Consider the following 21,239-nt stretch of genomic DNA (forward strand, 5'->3'; position numbering starts at 1 on the left):
CAATTCTACCCTTAATATAAGATGGAGAAAGTCTTTCTCTATTATTAAGGGTAAAAGTGTCATTTAGTTATTTAACAAGTGCAATCATGAGTGCTATTTTCACTGTGAACATTGATTTGGAATTGAGAAAGATATAAACAAGAAAACTCAAGACAATGGGATGCATTTTTCGGTCTTTYGTATATTATTATCGAGGACCCATGTCTTCATATCAAAAGGCTCATTGTGGATAAATCCCGGAAAACAATAAGTAATTACCAAAAATACCCTTTTAAGAGATACTCCCTCTATCCCAAATTAACTGTCCACATTTCTACTCCAGTTTGTTCAAAAAATAAGGGTCCATTTTCTCATTCTACCCTTAATTCTAAGATGGAGAAAGACTCTCTCTCTCTCTCTCTCTCTCTCTCTCTATTATCAAGGGCAAAAGTGTCATTTATTTATTTAAAAAGTGTAATAATTAACATTCCTAAAACAGTGGGCCATTTTCATTGTAGACATCGATTTTGGAAGGGAGGGAGTAAGATGTAATTTAAAAAAAACTTAAGAAACTGGGACCAAAAAGCTCATTGCGGATAAATCCCTGAAAACAAAAATACCCTTTTTTGAGATGCTCTCTCCCTCCCAAATTATATGTCTTGGACTTCTATGTTAGTTCGTCCCAAAATAAGAGTCCATTTTCCCATTCCACCTTTAATTAGGAGATGGTGAAAGTTCCTCTTTCTATTATCAAGGGTAAAAGCGTCATTTAGTTATTTAAAAAGGGTAATAATTACACATTCCTAAAAGCACGTGCCATTTTCATTGTGGACATTGATTTTGGAACGGAGGGAGTACGATATTATATCACCAATCTTTAACAAAGGGTATAAAAGAGAGATTACCGGAAGCTTGCTGTTACATCCCAATTTGCATAACGAGTCATTTGATATTATTTTCTCTCTTCGAGAACTCAAGATCCCCTCGTGTTGATCYTGAAGAGTTTTRAATAACTGCTGGCTAGCAGCGTATTTRAGAAACGAATCGCCTAGAGTCTCGAAGGATTCCAAATGAAACGGTTCAAGACATTTTTTGGTTGTAATTGCCTCCAAGACCTGAAATAAAGCAACAAAAGGCATATTAATTACTTCAGATAAAGAAGTCACTGCMTTCATCTCAAATAAAACAAAATTTTACGATTTTTTTAGCAGTTTCAGCTATTTTGCATCTGTTCTTGATGATGGTTTTTATATTTTTGATATAAACATACTATAATTCAACAGGGGTCAGATTTAGGAGAAAACTCAAAAAAATGAWAAAATGATAAACACCCTAACCATTCATCTAGAGGGTATGCACATGTGCATACAAGTAATTTGCAAGAAATTTGTAAMGTATGAGATGTGCAAAGAAACCAAGAAACGGATCCAATTACTTATATGCACATGTGCATATCGTAGAGACGAATGGTTACCAGGGCGTTACTCAGTTCTTAATTTTTTGGGGTGTTTTCCCCTAAACCTCCTCTAATTCAACAAATGTAATGAATTCATTAAGGGTCAGTTTGGTTTGATGGAATGTTTTTTAGTTTGGATTTGGTGGAAGGATTTGCAATGGAATTGAAACAAATGGGAACCATCAATTATTCCTTGACTTAGAACGCAATTCCATTCTTTATAAATAATTTATAAAAGATCATAAAATTAACYGAATTACGTTGTTATTAATTGGTTGCTACAAAACAAGTGTATTCGACRTATTTTAAAACGTTATTACAAACAAATTCCATGAAATCCAACAAAAATACCAAACTAGTCCCATGGGATTTCTAAATTCCATGTTTGTGGGATTTCAATGGATTTCAATTCTCGACTTCCCTTTAAACCAAACGCACGATTGGGATGGAACCCAATTCCAAATCCCACCAAATTCCGCAAACCAAACAGGTCCYAAGTGTTTTATGTTGGATGGCATACATGTTAGCCTTAACAATCATACAATAATAGCAACTTTCAAGAAAGCATATCAAATACATGATATTTTCACATAATCTGTGACCATGTGTCCTAACTAGGCTCCACAATTCCAAAKTTTTCTAATAAAACCTATCAAAAATACAATTGTTTTAAAATGATTTGTGACCATGATATTTATTATCCTCAATAGTGAGTTTTATACAATCAATTTAGGCTCATTTATTTGAGACAGAGGTGGTATAAAAAAATACTCATGAAATAAACAAAATGCATACCTTAAGAGTGGGGATATTTCCATTTGGCCGACTACGACCTAAATGCATCTCTTTCAAGTTGAGAGCAAGAAGCAAAGACTCGATCCTATGCATGATGGATGGAACAAAAGAGAACGAATAGAAGGTACTTATAGATATTGGTGTCATAAGAATGTMACATAGTTCAGAAGGCAACTCGACGCCCGCCCTACTTGTTTCTGCAAAACAACAACAATAACAAATAAAAATAAATACATAAATAAATAACAAACTTAGGAACAGAAGGTAATACTCCCATTCGGAAAAAACTACTCCATCCATCCTATAAAAGCAGGTTCATTTAGGAATTTTAAATATTTTAGGAACCCAAAAAYATTTTATCACATTATTCATCATGAATACTCACAAAAAGATTAAATAAACCTCCCTCACGATGACAAATATGCAAATAGATAATTTTCACATGAAAGTTTTTTTTGGGAAAAAAGTTGCTGCGATTTACATAAAGATTTTGAAAAAAATAGACCATCAACACAACCTTTCTCCTCATGATATCTGCCACGTTGAAGACGGTTTCGAACTGAAAAAAGTGGTCTCGCAGAAAAAAATAATTCTTCTTCATGCTCCAAGTCAATGCCATACCTGCATTTTTTAAACAAGCTACTTTTACTCAAACCCAAAAAAGTAAAGAGCCTTAATAAGATAGAACTAGTACCGTTTTTTGTAGTAATCTTTATAAGTAATCGCTTCCCCTTCCTTATTTTGCATGGCTGATTTACTATTCAAATCAAGAAATCTTTTGGTAGTACAATACAAMCGCCCGTTATGAGGAGTGCATGCTAAACAATTCTCCACCAAACAGCTGCACGTTAACCCGTTCTTCGTGTGCACTTTTTGATGATCATCACCCGTTAAAGAACACTTTGTTGCGCTTCCAAAAGGGAACRGAACGGAACGAACGGATTTCCAATCAATGACCGATGGATTTTTATGTAAGCCATTCGAAGGGAGCAAGAGATAATCACACATCACATGATCATTTTTCAATCTTAATGCATCAAAAGAATTCTTCAACTTCATGATTGAGTGATCAAGAAGTACTCGTAACACCGTCATTTGAAATCGATTCGATAATATTATCTGAAAAACAAATTCACAAGAATCTGGATAAGAAAATGTTATGTGAACAAAGTGCAAWTGTTTTTCAATACTTTTTCTAGTTAATTATTATCCTTCAATCTCATGAAAATATCAAAAATATCTTTCAATCAAAACAAGATTTAAGGGCTCTAGTGGACCCAAAGTTCTAAATGGATTGATATAAGGCAGCAAATTTGTATGTCATATGTATAATTATAGATATACATATATATATGTTTTCTATTTATTATTCAATGAGATAATGATATTGAACAATTTGCATTCATATCAGAAGAAAAATCATATATATTAGTATATAATATAAAGCGTTTGTGATCAAATATTCAAAATAGAACTTGAAAGGGTTTTACAACTTYGTTTTAACCGTGAATATGTGACTTGTGAATATGTGAATCCATGAAACTTTAAGTAATGCGATTGGGTAAATGAGTAAAAATGTAAAATCTGAAGTTAAGTGTAAAAACAGAAAAGGTAAAAGAATAAAATAAAAATTAATTTTTTAAAGAAAGTGAAAACAAAAACAGATGTCGCGCCTTATTGTAATGACCGAGAAGCGTCTTACGCCACGATGCGCCTTTTAGAATCCTAAGTGGACCCAAAATAATAAAATCAAGAGCAAATTACGATTTCCGTCCCTGTGGTTTGGTAATAATTTTCATTTCCGTCGCTATGGTTTAGAAATTGCGATTTCCATCCCTATGGTTTGCAATGTATTGCTTTCGTCCCTGGACTAAATTCCTACCTTTAAACACAAGGGACCAAAACAATAAAGAATTGTAAACCATAGGAACCAAAACAACAACAAAATTGTAAATCATAAGGACAAAAATAGCAATGAATTACAAACCATAGGGATAAATAACGCAACTTCTCAACCACAAGAATGAAAATCGCAATTTTTAACACCCACAGGCCACAGAGACGAAAAACGTAATTTACTCTACAATCAATTCTTGTAATGATGATAATGGCAAGGGAAAAGTTCAAAAAAAAAACAACAAACTTTCTCATTTTGAATGTTTTAGTCCCTAAACTTATTTTTTTGAATGAAAAAACCATTAAACTTTCTCACTTTGAATGATTCATGTCCCTAAACTATTTTTTCAAATGAAAAAACCATTAAACCTTCAAAATTTGAATGATTAAGACCCTATAACTTTGTTTGGGTTAAAAGGATGTAGGTAACCAATTTTTAAAAGTGCGATGGTTTATTTATCAAAAAAAAAATTCAGCGACTCAATCAATCAAAATGAAAAATTTTAATGGTTTTTTCATTAAAAAAAAGTTCAAGGACTTGATCATTCAAAATGATAAAGTTTAATGGTTTTTCCATTCGAAAAAATAGTTTGGGGACTAAACCATTCAAAATGAGACATTTACTTCAGAAAATAGACACTTATTTTGGGACAGAGGAAGTACAAATAATCTAGTAATAGAAAGTGACAATTTGCTTGTGACATCCCAAAAAGAAGTCACGAAATTTTCATATTACCTGCTCAGACGTAAGCAAACACGTTCCTGTATACGTCACAGAAATACCAATGCTGCCTCTATCAGCCTCGAGATCAAACGATATCTCTTCATCATCAAGTTCAAACTTAGTGCTCACTCCAAGCACAATATCYTGGAGCGGGACATCATAATCAAAGTTCTTCTTTAACTTAATCGAGTAGAAATGATACAACTTAGTTGAATCATTGCCAAATTGCCCRATAAGTTCAGGTGGCATGTATTGAACTTGTTCTTCTACATGCTCATAAGCTGGAACCACAAAAAATACTATTTGAGATAAAAAGGTAACAAAATATTAATTTCTAATTAAGACCCAAATTTAACTTTTACCCGTTTCTAGTGGGTCGACGGCTTTCTCCACAGTATCAGGGACAAGRTTATCCGTTAACGCACCCATCACATGTAGTTGCTTGCATGCTTCAAGACATGCAAGTTGTTTCAACCATTTTACTTTTCCTTCAACATGCACACTTGGAAGCGGGCAACTTTTTGGAAAAGAGATGCTGCAAGTTCCTGAAACCTCATCGATGACGAATCTTGGATAAGGCTTAAAATACCTATAAATGATGGAATACTTAAAATTAAGCACATAATCAACAAAAAAGACCCAAAAAATTGAAACTAGCGTTAATAAGTTGATGGTATTGAAGGGAACTTTGAATATATGACAAATAGTCAAAGAATTTTCTTGAACTATTTATCGAGTAAATGACAAAAAGATCAAAGAGTAGAGAACGAACCCATCTGAAGGTAGCCTAGAACAATAGAAGTAAACCATGGAAATGCTAGAACTCAGGCTCAAACAAGCTCCGGTTGATTCAACACGATACACAACTTCGTCCAAAAGTTCACTATCGAGTGGTTGACATGGTCGAGAAGCATTTTTTAAAGACTCCTCCCGCATTATTTTTCCACTTTGCATGTAATTGTTCACCTTTTTCAATGTCTCTACATCGCCACTAAAAACCATGAAAAGCAACAAACTGATTATAAGTGAAGGAATCATGAGTTCTATTTCAACACTTCAATTTTTGTCTCATAGAACCTCAAGATTTACTCTCCTATAGAGCCTTGCGGAAAGAAGGGAGGTTCCAACATATATGGTGAAGAAATAGTCAAGGTCTAGCCAATGTGGGATTCTAACACGCCACCTTTAACAAAGGATAGACGGGATTAACGGGTGGGACTCTAGGCGAGTACAGATTGCCCATAGGTGTCAAGTCCCTAGAGTGATAGACCTTGGCTCAAATACCATATAAGAATATGTGGAACCTCCAGATTTACTCTCCAAAAGAGCCCTTATGGAGAGAAGGGAAATGGTAAGTCTAGCCGATGTGGGACTTAACATGTCTTGTGTGTGTGCATGCACGTGTGTATATATATTTGAGCTATATATATAAATATGTGTGTGTGTGGAGTGAGGTTCAGGAGAAACCCCCAAAAAATAAAAAACAAAGAAACACCCTCTTAACCCTTCATCTGTATGGTATGCACATGTGCATACCGAACAAGTTACTTGTAGTATGCACATGTGCATACCGTGCAGATGAATAGTTACTAGGTTGTTCCTAAATTTTTCATTTTTTGTGGTTTTCCCCAAAACCTGATCCTATATATGTGTGTATATATATTTGATGATCACCTTGCCCTAAAAATATATTTAAATTTTGAATGTCAACGGAGTTACTTTTAACATCAAAAACTTAAAACCTTATTTGCATTTAAGCAAAACAATCCCACAAGAAATTATTAATTATGTTACAAAACAAAAACATTTAAAGAGTTACAAAACATAAACTGTATGGACTACTTTTAAATTTTACAAAACACTAGTTTAACCTATCAAAATGATTAGATGTCTCTTCCAAAATTATATAGTATATTTCACATGAAGCGCATCACAACATATGTAATGCAATTTTATATATTTTAATAAACTATCAAACTAAACAAGAGTTCTTGAAGTGTGTACCTTCGAATCAATAATAAAAAGTCCGAGTCCCGCATTCGAGCACGACCTCGAGATTGAATAAAGCTGCAAACAGTAGATGAAAGATCGAATCTGATCACAAGATTACAACTCTGAACGTCCAACCCTTCTTCAAGAATTGACGTTGCTACAATTATATTGACCTGTACACGTAAAGATAGTACAAACGGTTCAAGCTCATTCTAAACCCATGAAATACTCTCAAAAAGAGTCAACATTTGAAGTTCTAAAGTCAAAAAGAGTCAACCTAGGCCAAACTTGGCACTGAACATTTTAAGATATACTTTATATGTTAGCACCCAAATTATGCTTGAAGACATGCACATTGGATATGAGGTGAGCACTCAGAGTATACATCTTAAAGCACAATTCAGAGAACTACTAACTAATTTTGCTTACATATTTCTAATAGTTTACAACCTTTTCTTAAGTTCCTCATTCTTCTGATCTATACTATATTATAAATCATTTGGATGAAGTCTTAAAAACCACTTTTAATGCATTAAGTAACATTTATCAAAGCACGTTACTTAAAATTCAAGATTACATGTTAATGATGCACCAAAGATCCTCCAAACTTTCTCGAAAATGGAGAATGGAACTTCAAAAATCTCTACAAGAAAAATACATTCAACTCCAACATATTCTCCATTTTAGAGATTATAACATTGATTTTATATTAAAATATTCCATTCACCTAATAAATTATTATTTCTCTCGCTAAAAATTTAATTTTTAAAGTTTCCTATTGGTGGGGATATATTAAAATTTCATTTCTCTCATTGTAATCATTTCTAGGGTCATCTCCAAAATTGGAGAATTTTACACTCTCTCTCCTACTTTCTCCATTTTAGAGAAAGGTTTTGGAGAATTTGTTGGRGGAAAAAACATGCCCAAAATCCCAAAATCTCCATTTTCTCTATTTTGGAAAATCTGTAGGAGATGCTCTAAAAACTTCATATTCRAATTCATATAACTAACCAATAAACATAGTCAAATACAGGATAAACACATTTTATATTTGAACTCATATAACTAATCAATAAACATAATCAAATTCAAGATATGCATAATCGAAATATATCACACTGCGTTGCACGAGCAAACCTTTTGAGTTAATCACAGTTTTTGAGGGCACTTAACACCAACTATAATACAAACAACAWATATRCATACCWTTCCTTTACGAAACTCATCAACAATCTTATTTTGGACTCCCCGGCTTTGTGACTGCAKGGMGGAAKGGTTCCCAGCCGTGTACTCCGTTTTCCAACCAAATAAATAARATTGCAACTCATTTAGTAAGCTTTTAAGTACAATTGCCGTTATCACCCTCTCTACAAAGATTATACATCGCATATCATCAACATGCCTACAAAAAAATTAAAGATTTTTACAAATCAWTACACAAATATTGAACTCAAAAATAAGAAACACACAAATGTGGCGCAAACCTGTATTCAGCCAGAGCTTTAATTAATGACATGACTTTTGTTGATAGTAAGCCGATGCTCACACTTGCTTCATTAATATGAGTGATCGACCATTCTAAACCTCACCAAAAATGTAAGTTAAAGTCATAATAAGATTGTGAAAAAATAAGTTGATGACGATTCAAGAAGCGGTCAAAATATGAAATCACGGTCACGACCGTGATCAWAAATAGCGGTWATCACGATGGTAAAGCGGTGGTATAGCAGTCCAAAAATAGCAGTTCATATAATAATATGAATTATATGTATGCATACATAACTCAAGATATTTTATGTATTCAATAGAAAATACTCAAGAATAATGATGTCCAAGTCCAAATAAAAATACTTGAACAGTGTGAATACTTTTATTCAAACCAAGAGGTCAAATAATGGTGTCCTAGTCCAAAAAAATAAAAAATAATGGTGTAAGCCTTGATATTGTTGGACTAAAATAAAACCGAACACAAATCCTAAATAAAAGCCCACAAAATTATTTTTTTAACACCAAAACAGCCTATCTATGAGTAGTGGYTATGYGGCTGCTTTTTTGCATTCAAAAYGCGGTCATTTAGCRGTCAATAGCGCCGCTAATCATGGGACTGTTATTTGTCCCATGACCGATAACCGCGATAGCACCACTATAATGGTGYGATTAACAGCATAGGTAACATTATGAAGAAGCTTTAAATGTACGTCTTCATTACCACYGGGTATATAAGAGGTGAAAACTGTGTTGGCATCTTTACAGAATTCCCTTGCAATTGTCTCACYACGTACATCCAACGTCCCCCAAGAAAAGAGGTCATTAGCTTCACATGAATATGCTTCCGCTGCCTATTAAAATGATATGTATTTGTTAGAAGATTAAATGCATAATGCTACAAACTAAAAGCAAGTRAATGACTTTTTGAAGCATCATATTTGACTTTTTCCTTCAAACTAATCATCATCCTTGTTGAAATGCTAAAAAACAATATAGTTTGCAACGATTGAAGATTTTCCAACAAACTGAAAGAATGTAAATGGATAAAAAGACCATTTACAACAAACTTCYGCTTTTTCTCAAAAAGGGTTATCTTTTTTTATTGTATGTTCACAAGAAMGATGATTTGCTTACACCCAATAAGCGAAGTAYAAAGACTTCAAGAGTCGATCACTCGATTAAAAGATTAGAAGTCTGAAAACACACCTTTGAGGCCAAAAAAATGCCCAATTCGTCTAAACAAAATTCAAAAGTCGAAGATAACTTCGACAACCTTCTCATTGCATTATCCATTGAAGATTCCGAAAGATTTRATTTTCTGATGGCTGAATTATGCTGTGAATAAAACTTATTCATTTGTAAGTAATACCCATTTGACTAGGAATCAATACAAGTCAAGAAAGTTAGTTGGGAATTGGGATCTTCCAAAGAGATCAAGATTACCTTATTTCTTAAGATCAACAAATTACTTTTCAACTCCTCAAACACGTGAGAAGGACTTTCCACATTCTTGTAGAACATATACTTCGCAGAGGAGAAGGGGATGTACTCGGATAATACGGATTCACTTGCACATGTATAAACCTTCATCCATTAGAATTGCCATGTGTCAATATTATCAAATAAACAAGTTAATCCAAGGGATTCCGACCCTTTTATCTAAAAAAAAAACAAGTAACAAGTTGAAAAAAGGGGGCTGTTTGGTTGGTTTTCCATTAAGTCTTGTATGGATAAAGTTGTTTGTATGCATAGATTCAAATAAACAAGTTAATCCAAGGGATTCCGACCCTTTTATCCAAAAAAACAAGTAACAAGTTGAAAAGGGGGCTGTTTGGTTGGTTTTCCATCAAGTCTTGTATGGATAAAGTTGTTTGTATGGATTAATCTGTCTGCATAGATTGAGAAGGTTTTTATTTATGGAGGGTTTTTTCATAGATAGAAGGAGAGTGTTTTTTAATTGGGAGGAACATGTTTGGAAATAAAAACCTTGGCTTTCTGCATAAAGCTCCCCTCTAGAAGCTTACTAAATAAGCCACTTTCTATATCATTAAGCCACTACCAAACAGTAATGTATAGCTGACCAAATAAGCTATGAGTTCCATTAAGATCATTAAGTTGCTAACAAACAGGCCCAGAGAGAGTTCTGTTTACAAAGTATACAAGTATGATTTGGACAACCAAAAATACAAGTTTTTCCGTGTTTACCTCATTTTCCTCCATTTTTCCTACCTTTACTTCTACTCACATCAAAAGTAAACAGACCAACAACCCTATCTACATTTCTCCTCATGCCGTGTAAATTGGCACAGCAAATTAAAATATATAATACCATTAAATGGTCAAAACAAAGAGGCATAGATCCTAATTTTGCATAGCTAAAGAAAACGATATAATTTGAAAAATTAATAACAAAGAAATGCATAATTGAGAACCTTTGAATTCATCAGAGTTTCAAGTTTGTCAATCTGCTTCCAATAATCCGAACTTGAGTTTGACACTAGAATACAAAAAACAAGCTACTTATAGGATTCATATGTTATAAAATAATAGGAAAAGTAATAGAACAGAAAGTACAAAACTTAAACAATAGTGGCATGCAATCCATCCACACCTTTTGCTTTCACGGGTGAAGCTGTCATCCCAAGTATTCTGGGAAGCTGGGAACCACCAAGATGTAACTCACGATGATAGAACTCCTATATCACATTTTCAAAGAAGGTAAGAACATCTATGTGACAATAGTCCCAATGGGTTGGGTTCGGTGAGAACGGAAGTTATGGTGAGAAGGGTAAGAAGGGATCTCCACCCTTGGATCAATCCTAATTGAAGAGAACCACTAGATCAGCACTAATGAGAGATACTGGATCAATTCCCTTCTAACACGCAATTCATTGGTTGTTTCAGATTAAAAGTGATCAAGGGTCCAAATCCCTTCTTACACATTTCACCTTACACAATCCTTCGTCTAGTACCAATTAGGGTTAAAAACCTCAAGAAAAAAAAGAGTTAATGAAGAAAATTAATAATGATATTAAAAATATGATCATACTAAGACGCAAAGAACACAAAAGGGTGTGGAAACATAACACACCGTCATAATTAGTGCATATGGGTGTCTTTTCTTCGCGTTATGACATTCATCAAATATCAGCACCTTGATGATATCCAAGCTTAGAAATTTATGCCTCAACGCATCAAGCAAAATGGCGGGAGTCATAACGAGTAGCTGCATAGCATGATCCATACAAGAAGTAAATGAATTATGAAACAATGTACAATTAAATCATATATGAAGAATTAGTTTGACGTTTATCCCTTAATAAATTACATAAAAATACTAGATACTAGTATACTACACATGTGAGAATATGTGAAACCCCCATTTCACTCTCCAAAATAGCCCTTGAGGAGAAAGGGAAGGTTCCAACATATATACATAAGAAATGGCCCAAGTCTAGCCGATGTAGGACTGCAACACACTCTCTCCAATAGAAGGTAGATGGACGCAATTGTCCCAGGGTGTCGAGAGGGTGTCGAGACCTTGGCTCTTATACCATGAGAATATGTTAAGTAAAGAGCACTAGAGTTCAAAGTTCATGACGTCGAATTGCTTGATGGTAACTTCCGTCCCAAAGAAAAATGCAACATTTCCTTTATTCTAACAATTTACCTATTTTCCCGGAAACATGCTCGAAAAAATATTGGTGAGATTGGTTGTGATCCACAAATTTTCTCATAGGGTATTGTTGGTATTTGACCATTGGTCAAGGTCTTCTATTAAACTATTTGTCAAAGCAAACATCGCAGTTTTCGAAGAGATATAGTATGATAACTAGCTTGCTCAACAAAATAAGTCAAACAACCGACTACTCATACCTCATTTTCATCTTGCTGCTTCTTCCAATCAGCAGCATTCCAGTAATCTACCCCTTTCTCTCCCCAATATTCTTCGACTTTAAGATCCAAGTGCTTTCTAACAGCCTCAGCTTGCTATACAACATTTTAAGCCAACACAACAATGAATTCAGACTCTCATGATTATGCTTGAAAAATGCATGTTGGGATCAAATTCATGAAATATGTCAAAGGGACATTACCTGTTTGACTAATACCACAGTGGGTACCAAAAAAACAGAAATAAAAGGTTTCGGTTTTCGGAAAAGATGTGCATAGCGACGTAGAAGCATAATGGCAATCAATGTTTTTCCTGATCCAGTCTCCAAGAACACTATCGTGTTCTGCTTCATAGCTTGCTCTAATGCTTCGATCTGATAGCTGATCAAAATTCACAAAGTATTGCATCAAGAAATAATCAGCAACCAAACAAAATACTTAAGTTTTTTTTCTTAATAGACTAGAACTTATTCTTTTACACAAAAATTCCCATTATTCTTCTTTCGGGTTCGTCCCAAATTCTTGATCCCATTGTATAAGATCCCATTGTAATTACTTGACCCACATTTAAGATCTAAATTGTCCTTGCATTACTTCCACAAATTTTTAAAAAAATGGACATCCCTTCATCCCACGAAAATTGCAACATCTTTGGCAAATTGGCATATATCTAAAAGACGCTTTAATGTAACACAAAACAGAGAATCTACTGGACTCAAATCAATACGTTTGACAAAAATAAAGCATTCCGAATTTTCATAGTACATGTTACAATTTTCATGACAGGGGGATCACATAACATGAGAAACCTAAACCAACATTACATGATCCTATCATATACGAACTCCATTTTAAGCCAGGAAACTTCAATCCAGTTTATCTGATCAGTATTTGTACTCAAAAGGTTGATTAATTCAGGTATCCTCTGTAACTTATATTCGTAATCGAAGAACTTCCATTCGAACAACTTGAACCACTCACAAAATACAGTCAAAAACATAAGTTTTGCTTTGATAAACAAGATAGGTTTCATTCATTTATACAATTTTCCTTCATGGTGTGGGTTTAGTTAGGGGTGCTCAAAAACCAACAAACCCAAGCCAAAAAAACCCAATAAAGAAGTCATTTTGAGTTTGTTAGACTTTTTCTCATTTTGATTTCACTTTGTGCAGCCCTAGGTTTAATCTTACTATGAAACCACAAAATTGAAATTGTTCAACTATGTCATCACTAGGTCCCCTAAAATCCCACAAACAACCACCATCGCCGCACCGCCACCACCACATTTCCGGACCAAACCATCAGGACCCATAAAGGGACTGATATCAACGAAACGCCAATTAAACTGTTTCACTTCATCTGATCAAATACAGATTGATTCAATCCAAGTAATGTTCATACCTTATAAAATCAAATAATTATAACAGAAAATTTTATTAGGAAAGAGAAAAACACTCTACACCAAATGGGTTTCTTACCATCTCGCAAATGAGAAATGATCAGCAGTTTGTTCGTCATTGTTTCCATTTCCATTGCTCGCCATTTTCTCCTTCCCCCTCTCTCTCCCTCTATCGGTCTCCGTTATCTTCGACAAAAACCAAACAAAACGATGAAAAAACCAGTGGAATATCAAAAGGAACGAACCAACAATTAAAGCAGAATGATATCAGGGGTTAAGAGAGAGAGGAATTCCAGTGGGTTTTAGTCGAATAGCACTCAACCAGAATAATTCTATGGCAATTATATCTGCAAAACGATTCGATATTTGAATACAGAGGGACTGCTGATTCTCTCTCTCTCTCTCTCTCTCTCTCTCTCAGAACACGAAAAGTACGGGAAATGACAGATTGGATTTTTGCGGGTATTCTGCTGTACCCTTTTCTTTAAATACGTAATGCTTCAAAATCCCACAATTTTCTGATTCTTTAACCCTCAAGATTGATATAAACCAACGTCAATTTGTTATCTAAGTAATCCAAGAAAATTATCAAGAAAATTTATTTGAATCGATTTTGAAATCTTTTATTTGAATTCAAATCAGGTTTTTGAAACAAAGATTTAAAGATGAAACAAACGATATATGCATTGAAAGGAATGAACAGTCGGTTTTTAGATTTGTTACATCTGTAATAATGCAGTTAGAGATGTAAAGGAAATAGTTGAAGTTAACCGATGAATACCCTTTTCCTTGTTTTTTTATTACTGGCTTTGATTTTGAACAATTATGATGTGTACATTTGTATGATGATATAGAAATGATGGTATGATATCAGGGTTTAGAGAAATACTGACCTGTTGAAATGTGCTTGGTTGATTTGGGGTACTGGCAAACAATGGATTGCGGTGGACAAAATAACGAAAGAAGACTGATTGTGACGGATTTCTTTAGGTTTTAGGTTTATATATCGAGAACGGCAGTGGTTGATATACAGCTGGCGGAGTTTGTTGAAGTCAAAGAAAAAACGAGGAAAAAATGGTAAAAAATCTTACATGGTAACGATCTGGAATGTATGATATCATAACTTTTTCTTGTAACGATAACCGTGTGATATCAGTGTTTCAGATTATAGTTCACAACAGTGTAGGTGTTGAGCTGTAAATACTTGTTTCAGTAAGATCAATTTATGTATCATTTTTCTGATGTGAAACGAAAGTTACACGTAAAAAAGTTTCACATTGTGAAAAGAATTCATATGAAGCAAACACATTGTAAAGCGAATATATATTAATCAATACATTAAAATTAGCCTTAAATGGAGAAAAATCATATGAAACAATACCTTAAATTTTTTTTACAGTTATCACAACATATGAAGTTCTCATTTGACAAATATCATATCACTCGCCACATCAGCAAGGGAACCGGTCAATGCTTCAACCGGTTACCCGGGTACTTAATATTTAAAATTTTACATCTTAGGTATCAAAATGAAAGTTTTGAAAGTACGTTACCAAAAATATGAATTAAGTTAAAATACGTTACATTTTCTTGTAATTTGCCTTTTTATTATATTCTTATTTTGCTCATGTTGTAAATAATAAGAAGAAGGAAAAAGATTTAAGGTTTTTTTTTTATTAACTCCTAATTATGAACAAATTAATTTATTCCATTTTTGATCTCCAAAATTTCATCGAGATTTAGATTTCAAAATCAAAATCTTAAAAAAGAAATTACATTAAATTGTAACAGATTATCCATTTTGAAGAGTAAAACATTAATTAATTATACCAACAGGCTTTTGGTCTAGCGGAATCGTAGTCTTTAACATCCAAATAGATCAGGAGTCCAATCATCATCATAGGTGAAGAAGGTGTATGAGTTTATTTGTTGCATTTGATGTATATAAATATTATATACTTTAAAAACACATTAATTAATTATTAAAATATTTAATTATATTTAATAAAATATTATTTTTATTCTCTCATTTGATTGTAAATACTTTTATTGGTGAAAAGAATAAAATATTTCTCACAACTTTATCTTTTATCTCATATTCTTTCTATTTTCGAGAAGGTTTTGAATAAGTTATTAGAGCAGAAAAAATCTAAAATTCTGTATTTTGGGGAATCCGTTGAAGATGCTTTAGTATACTGTTAACCAATTGGGAAATATTTTGAAGAGTCCGTTAAAACATAAAACCTGTACAAAAACCCAAAATGTTCGTATTTTTTTCATTTTAAGAATTTGTTACAGATGCTCTAAAATGCTGATACCTGATAAATTAGTCGGCTCATATAGCGGGTTGGATATCCTATTATACATATTAGGGGTGCTCAAAAACCTGATCAACCCGCTCAATCCAACCCAACCCAACGCGGAATAACTCAACCCGAAGCAACCCCGATGTGTAATCGAGTTGTAAAATTTTCAAACCGTATGTATTTGGTTGATATTGGGTTACTATTATTTGAACCTAACCCAACCCGATAAACCCAGTATCATTTTATTTCTTGTATTTGATATGATTGTTGAATTTTTATTAATATATACATTAGACAATTACACTATCACGTACGCCCTTCATATACATGTATTTTCAATCTACTCACATCTCTATATAACTCATTCGTATGTATGTTCAGTAATTGTGGACATATATATGTAAATTGAGAAAATTAACTTAATGTGATATATGTAAGAAATATAAATAAGTTGTATTAAATGGTTGATGACGAAAAAATAAATTATAAGTAAAGAAATAACATATTTAAGGTTAGAAAATACTTTAATGTACCAACCCGACCAACCCCGTATGGTTTGGGTTGGGTTGAGTTGGGGGTTGGAAGATATTTGTTAGCAGAAACTATTTATCTTTTATACTTTTGTAAAAAACTATTGTCTTTTATATTCTTGCACTATTTTGATCGATTCATATTTCAAACTACAGATATAAAAACAAACAATCTTACTTATCTAAATTTAAGACTTTAAGACCACGTCTTATAAATTAGAAATGAGATCAGATTTCAGACTTTAACACCTCTTAAAAAACAAACACCATCTAAAAGATCAAAGATAAAATAAACCGGTCTTGCTTATACGTTTATCTGTGAACGTTTTGGTATATACCAAGATAACAAAACTTTTGGTAGAGTATTTAGATGTGTAGCTCAGTTGGCAAAATGACAGATCGGCTTTGCTCAAATACATAATAAGTTCAAGTTCGAATCACGCGAGAAACAGGTTTAAACCCTTCCACTGGCTTAAGTCGCCGAGTCAGCTATGAAATATCTACTCACACGTGGTTCCTATCAGGCTTTTGTGGTTGTTGATACTGACTTTTTTGCACAGATAAAAGTTCTGATAGAAATACTGAAATTGGAAAAATTAACCTTAGAGTTGAATTGGTATGAAAAAATTAAAGATGAATGAATTTTGGATGCTAATTCAAACATGAAGCTTTAATAAGTTGTACTTACGCATAGTTTATGTGTAATCTTGAATTGTAAGTAATATGCATCAATAAACAATATTTCGTGCATAAAAAATGATTTTTAAGAGTTTTTGTCAAATACTTTATAATATAGTATAGATAATGTATCAAATATTCTACCAGATCAACCCAATCCAAACCATACAGCCTGAATTGAATTGGGTTTTTTCAAAACACATACATTAAATTGGATTGTTCAAATACCTTCAAACCCAACTGATATACAGTCATAGTTGCACCATGCAAGCTCAAAAAGGATAACTTACAAGGTAAGGAACAAATAGATGGACCCTTTTCTTTTCTCTATTTTGTTGTCATTCAAAATCGTTAATAATTTTAAAAGTTTGATCATGTGACAAATGTACTTTTTCTTAGTTTTAAAAAAAAATTAATCTGAATATGTAATTCATTATACGAGCCGATTAATTTCATGGCGACCATCCGTTTCGCGGGTAGCTCGGTGTCACTGCATTTGAACCTCTGTGGCCATAAGGGGATTTTTATTCCACATTGGATTCGAACTTGGGACTTCCAGACACTTTTGACATTTGAAGTCCAAACTCAAACCAATCGGACACCACCCATGTTGGACATTATAAATCTATCTATGCGCCTCGTTAATTTTTTAATTTAGATATATGGGAAAAAAAAAATCTTAGGTTACGTTTTATTTAGGTTGTGTTAAGCAAGCTATCTGATGAACAAATTACGTTTAACAAAAACTAGATGAAAAATATAAAATAACCAAAAATTACATCTTGAAAAATCAGCCAATCAGAATACAGATTCTTCAAAATTTCTCCAAATTACAGAATTAAAATTCAAAATCTCTAAAAATTGCATTCAACTCCAACAGCTTCTCCATTTTTGAAATTACAACATTCATTGTATTATTAAAATATTTTATAAATTTAATAAAATATTATTTCTCTCACCTAAACATTTAATTTTCAAGATTTTTTTATTGGTGGGATATAATAAAATAATGCTTATCTGTTATGATAATCATGTTTGGGGATTTCTCTAAATTTGGAGATTTTTACATCATCTCTCATGCTTTCTCTATATAACTCATTCTTATGTATTTTCAGTAACTGTGAACATATATATGTAAATTGAAAAAATTAAATGCACGTGATATATGTAAGAAGTATAAATAAGTTGTATCAAATGGTTGATGATGAAAAAAGAGAAATAACATATTTAAGGTTAGAAAAATATTTTAATGTACCAACCCGACCAACCCGTACGGTTTGGGTTGGGGGTTGAAATATATTTGTTAGCATAAACTATTTATCTTTTATACTTTTGTAAAAAAACTATTGTCTTTTATATTTTTGCACTGTTTTGATCGATTAGAATTTCAGACTACAGATATAAAAACAAACAATCTTACTGGTCCATATTTCAGACTCTAACACCACCTCTTATAAATCAGAAACGAGATCAGATTTCAGACTTTAACACCTCTTATAAAAAAAATAAACACCATCTAAAAGATGAAAGATAAAAATAAAGTGGTCTTGCTGATACATTTATCTGTGAACGTTTTGGTATATACCAAGATAACAAAACTTTTGGTAGAGTTTTTGGATGTGTAGCTCAGTTGACAAAATAACAGAGCGGCTTTGCTCAAATACATAATAAGTTCAAGTTCGAAATACGCGAGAAACAAGTTTAAACCCTTCCACTGGCTTAAATAGCTGAGTCAGCTATGAAATGTCTACTCACACGTGGTTCCTATCGGGCTTTGTGGTTGCTGGTACTGACTTTTTTGCACAGATAAAAGTTATGATAAAAATACTGAAAAGGTATGAAAATTTTAAAGATGAATGAATTTTGGATGCAAAAAGTGACATGTGACCTCCATGATAATAAATTTTTTTTTTTGCAATGTTGTACGATGCTATTGTTTGATTAGAATGTCGATTGGTGGTGGACCAATTACTGATTGATACAGACTCTTAGTTGAAAGATCATGTAATTTTCGAGACTGTCCAAAATAAAAAGTTACTGATATAAGACATTATATATAGAAAAAATGACTTTATATTTGGACATTTTTTTGTCTCATTCAGCTACTGATACATATCTGATACATTAATTATTTATAAAATCAAGATTATATTTTTACAGATTTGATACATTAATTATTTATAAAATCTACAAAGCGGGTAAAAATGATTGGTGGATCAACAAAACCGAACCAATTTGATCCTCGATGATTTATTTTTGATAATTTTTTTTATAAAGATACTGTTTAAGTATTTTGTTAGAACTTAATTATTATTTTAATTATATTTTAGATTTTTTATATTTAAAATAAAATGTTTATATTGTATTTGACTATACTTATCAACAATTAGTTACAATAATTCAAACATGAAGTTTTAATAAGTTGTACTTACACATAGTTTATTTGTAATCTTTAATTTTAAGTAATATACATCAATAAACAATACTCCATACATAAAAAAATACATACATTAGATTGAATTGTTCAAATACCTTCAAACCCAACTGATATAGAGTCATAGTTGCATCATGCAAGCTAAAAAGGATAACTTACAAGGTAAGGAACAAATAGATGGACCTTTTTCTTTTCTCTATTTTGTTGTCATTCAAAATCTTTAATAACTTTAAGTTTGATGATGTGACAAATGTACTTTTTTTAGTTTTTTTTTTCAAATTAATCTGAATATAGAACCCGTTATACGGGTCGACTAATCTCATGATGATCATCTGTTTTGTGGTTAGCTCGGTGTCACTGCATTTGAACCTATGTGACCATAAGAGGATTTTTATTCTACATTGGATTCGAAGTTAGGACCTTCAGGCACTTTTGACATATGGAGTACAAATTCAAACCAATTAGACACCATCCATGTTGGACATTATAAATCTATCTGATCAACAAGTTATATTTGACAAAAACTAGATGAAAAATATAAAATAACTGAAAATCACATCTTGAAAAATCAGCCAATCAAAATACAGATTCTTCAAAATTTCTCTAAATTACAGAATCAAAATTCAAAATCTCTAAAAAATATTTCATTCAACTCCAACAGCTTCTCCATTTTGGAATTACACATTCATTATATTATTAAAATATTTCATGCATTTAATAAAATATTATTTCACTTATCTAAACATTTAATTTTCAAGATTTTTTTACTGGTGGGATATAATCAAATAATGTTTATCTGTTATGATAATCATTTTTGGGGATTTCTCTAAATTTGGAGATTTTTACATCATCTCTCCTGCTTTATCCATTTTGGATAAGGTTTTGCGGAAGCTGTTGGAGTAAAAAATTGTTTGAAATCCCCATTTTTTCCGTTTTGCAGAATTTGTTGGAGATGCTATCATAATATGTTATAATATATTTAAAACAAATCAGTAATAATATAATATGTCAATTAATACAAACAAGGTTGTAAAAATAATCATTTTTAATATTTAAAAAAATATAATTAATAGTAAAAAATCAGATGTTTTATTATCTACTAACAGGGTGCTCAGATAATATAGCGAGATATATCTCAATTTTAATGTTTCGTTTTATTATTTATCTATGTCGATATAATACAGGTTTTAATGGTTTTGAGAAAACGATAATGTTTTTTATTTTTGAATAAAATATAAATTTAAATATATTGGGAAAAAAATATATCGATATTAGTATTAAATTTACTATTTAAAGTTATAGTTTTTTGTGTAATTTTTTTTAATTCAATATTTTATTTATAATTTAATTTAGAGTTAGTAACGAAGTAATTTATTTATCGTTTAATAAAATAAAAGTCAAACATGAAAGTCATGTCAAACATGGAACAGAGATCCTGTTATATTATGTCATGTCCAGTGTACCAAACGTATCTGATGGATTCTATTTATGCAATTAAAAAAAAAAAAAATCAAAAGTGAGTTATTCTAAACGTCATGAATAAACAAATGTTAATTAATATAAAAATATTTACGCAAGGTATATGTGCAATCTTATATCTTTTTTTAAAAAATAAAATAAAATGAAATTAATTAATTAAAATAATTAATACAATTTTAATTAATTAAT

General features: G+C 32.0%; 1 protein-coding gene across 1 annotated transcript in view; it reads right to left on the minus strand.

Moving 5' to 3' along the window:
* The window catches only part of LOC112508690 (endoribonuclease Dicer homolog 2), an 18,548-nt gene extending 4,562 nt beyond the window's left edge, over positions 1-13,986 (minus strand). The window contains 20 exon segments of the mRNA XM_025113390.1: positions 148-242; positions 890-1,094; positions 2,231-2,427; positions 2,748-2,851; positions 2,925-3,349; positions 4,863-5,149; positions 5,213-5,439; positions 5,623-5,841; positions 6,855-7,015; positions 8,049-8,244; positions 8,327-8,426; positions 9,052-9,181; positions 9,537-9,665; positions 9,774-9,914; positions 10,763-10,827; positions 10,942-11,026; positions 11,422-11,556; positions 12,207-12,320; positions 12,428-12,605; positions 13,703-13,986. Of these exon segments, the coding sequence (XP_024969158.1) occupies positions 148-242; positions 890-1,094; positions 2,231-2,427; positions 2,748-2,851; positions 2,925-3,349; positions 4,863-5,149; positions 5,213-5,439; positions 5,623-5,841; positions 6,855-7,015; positions 8,049-8,244; positions 8,327-8,426; positions 9,052-9,181; positions 9,537-9,665; positions 9,774-9,914; positions 10,763-10,827; positions 10,942-11,026; positions 11,422-11,556; positions 12,207-12,320; positions 12,428-12,605; positions 13,703-13,767 (3,258 nt within the window). The 5' untranslated portion in view covers positions 13,768-13,986.
* Between the last annotated feature and the right edge of the window lie 7,253 nt (positions 13,987-21,239).

The sequence above is a fragment of the Cynara cardunculus genome (genome assembly GCF_001531365.2).
Source record: "Cynara cardunculus var. scolymus isolate 2C chromosome LG 3, CcrdV1, whole genome shotgun sequence".
NCBI classification, from domain to species: Eukaryota; Viridiplantae; Streptophyta; class Magnoliopsida; order Asterales; family Asteraceae; genus Cynara; species Cynara cardunculus.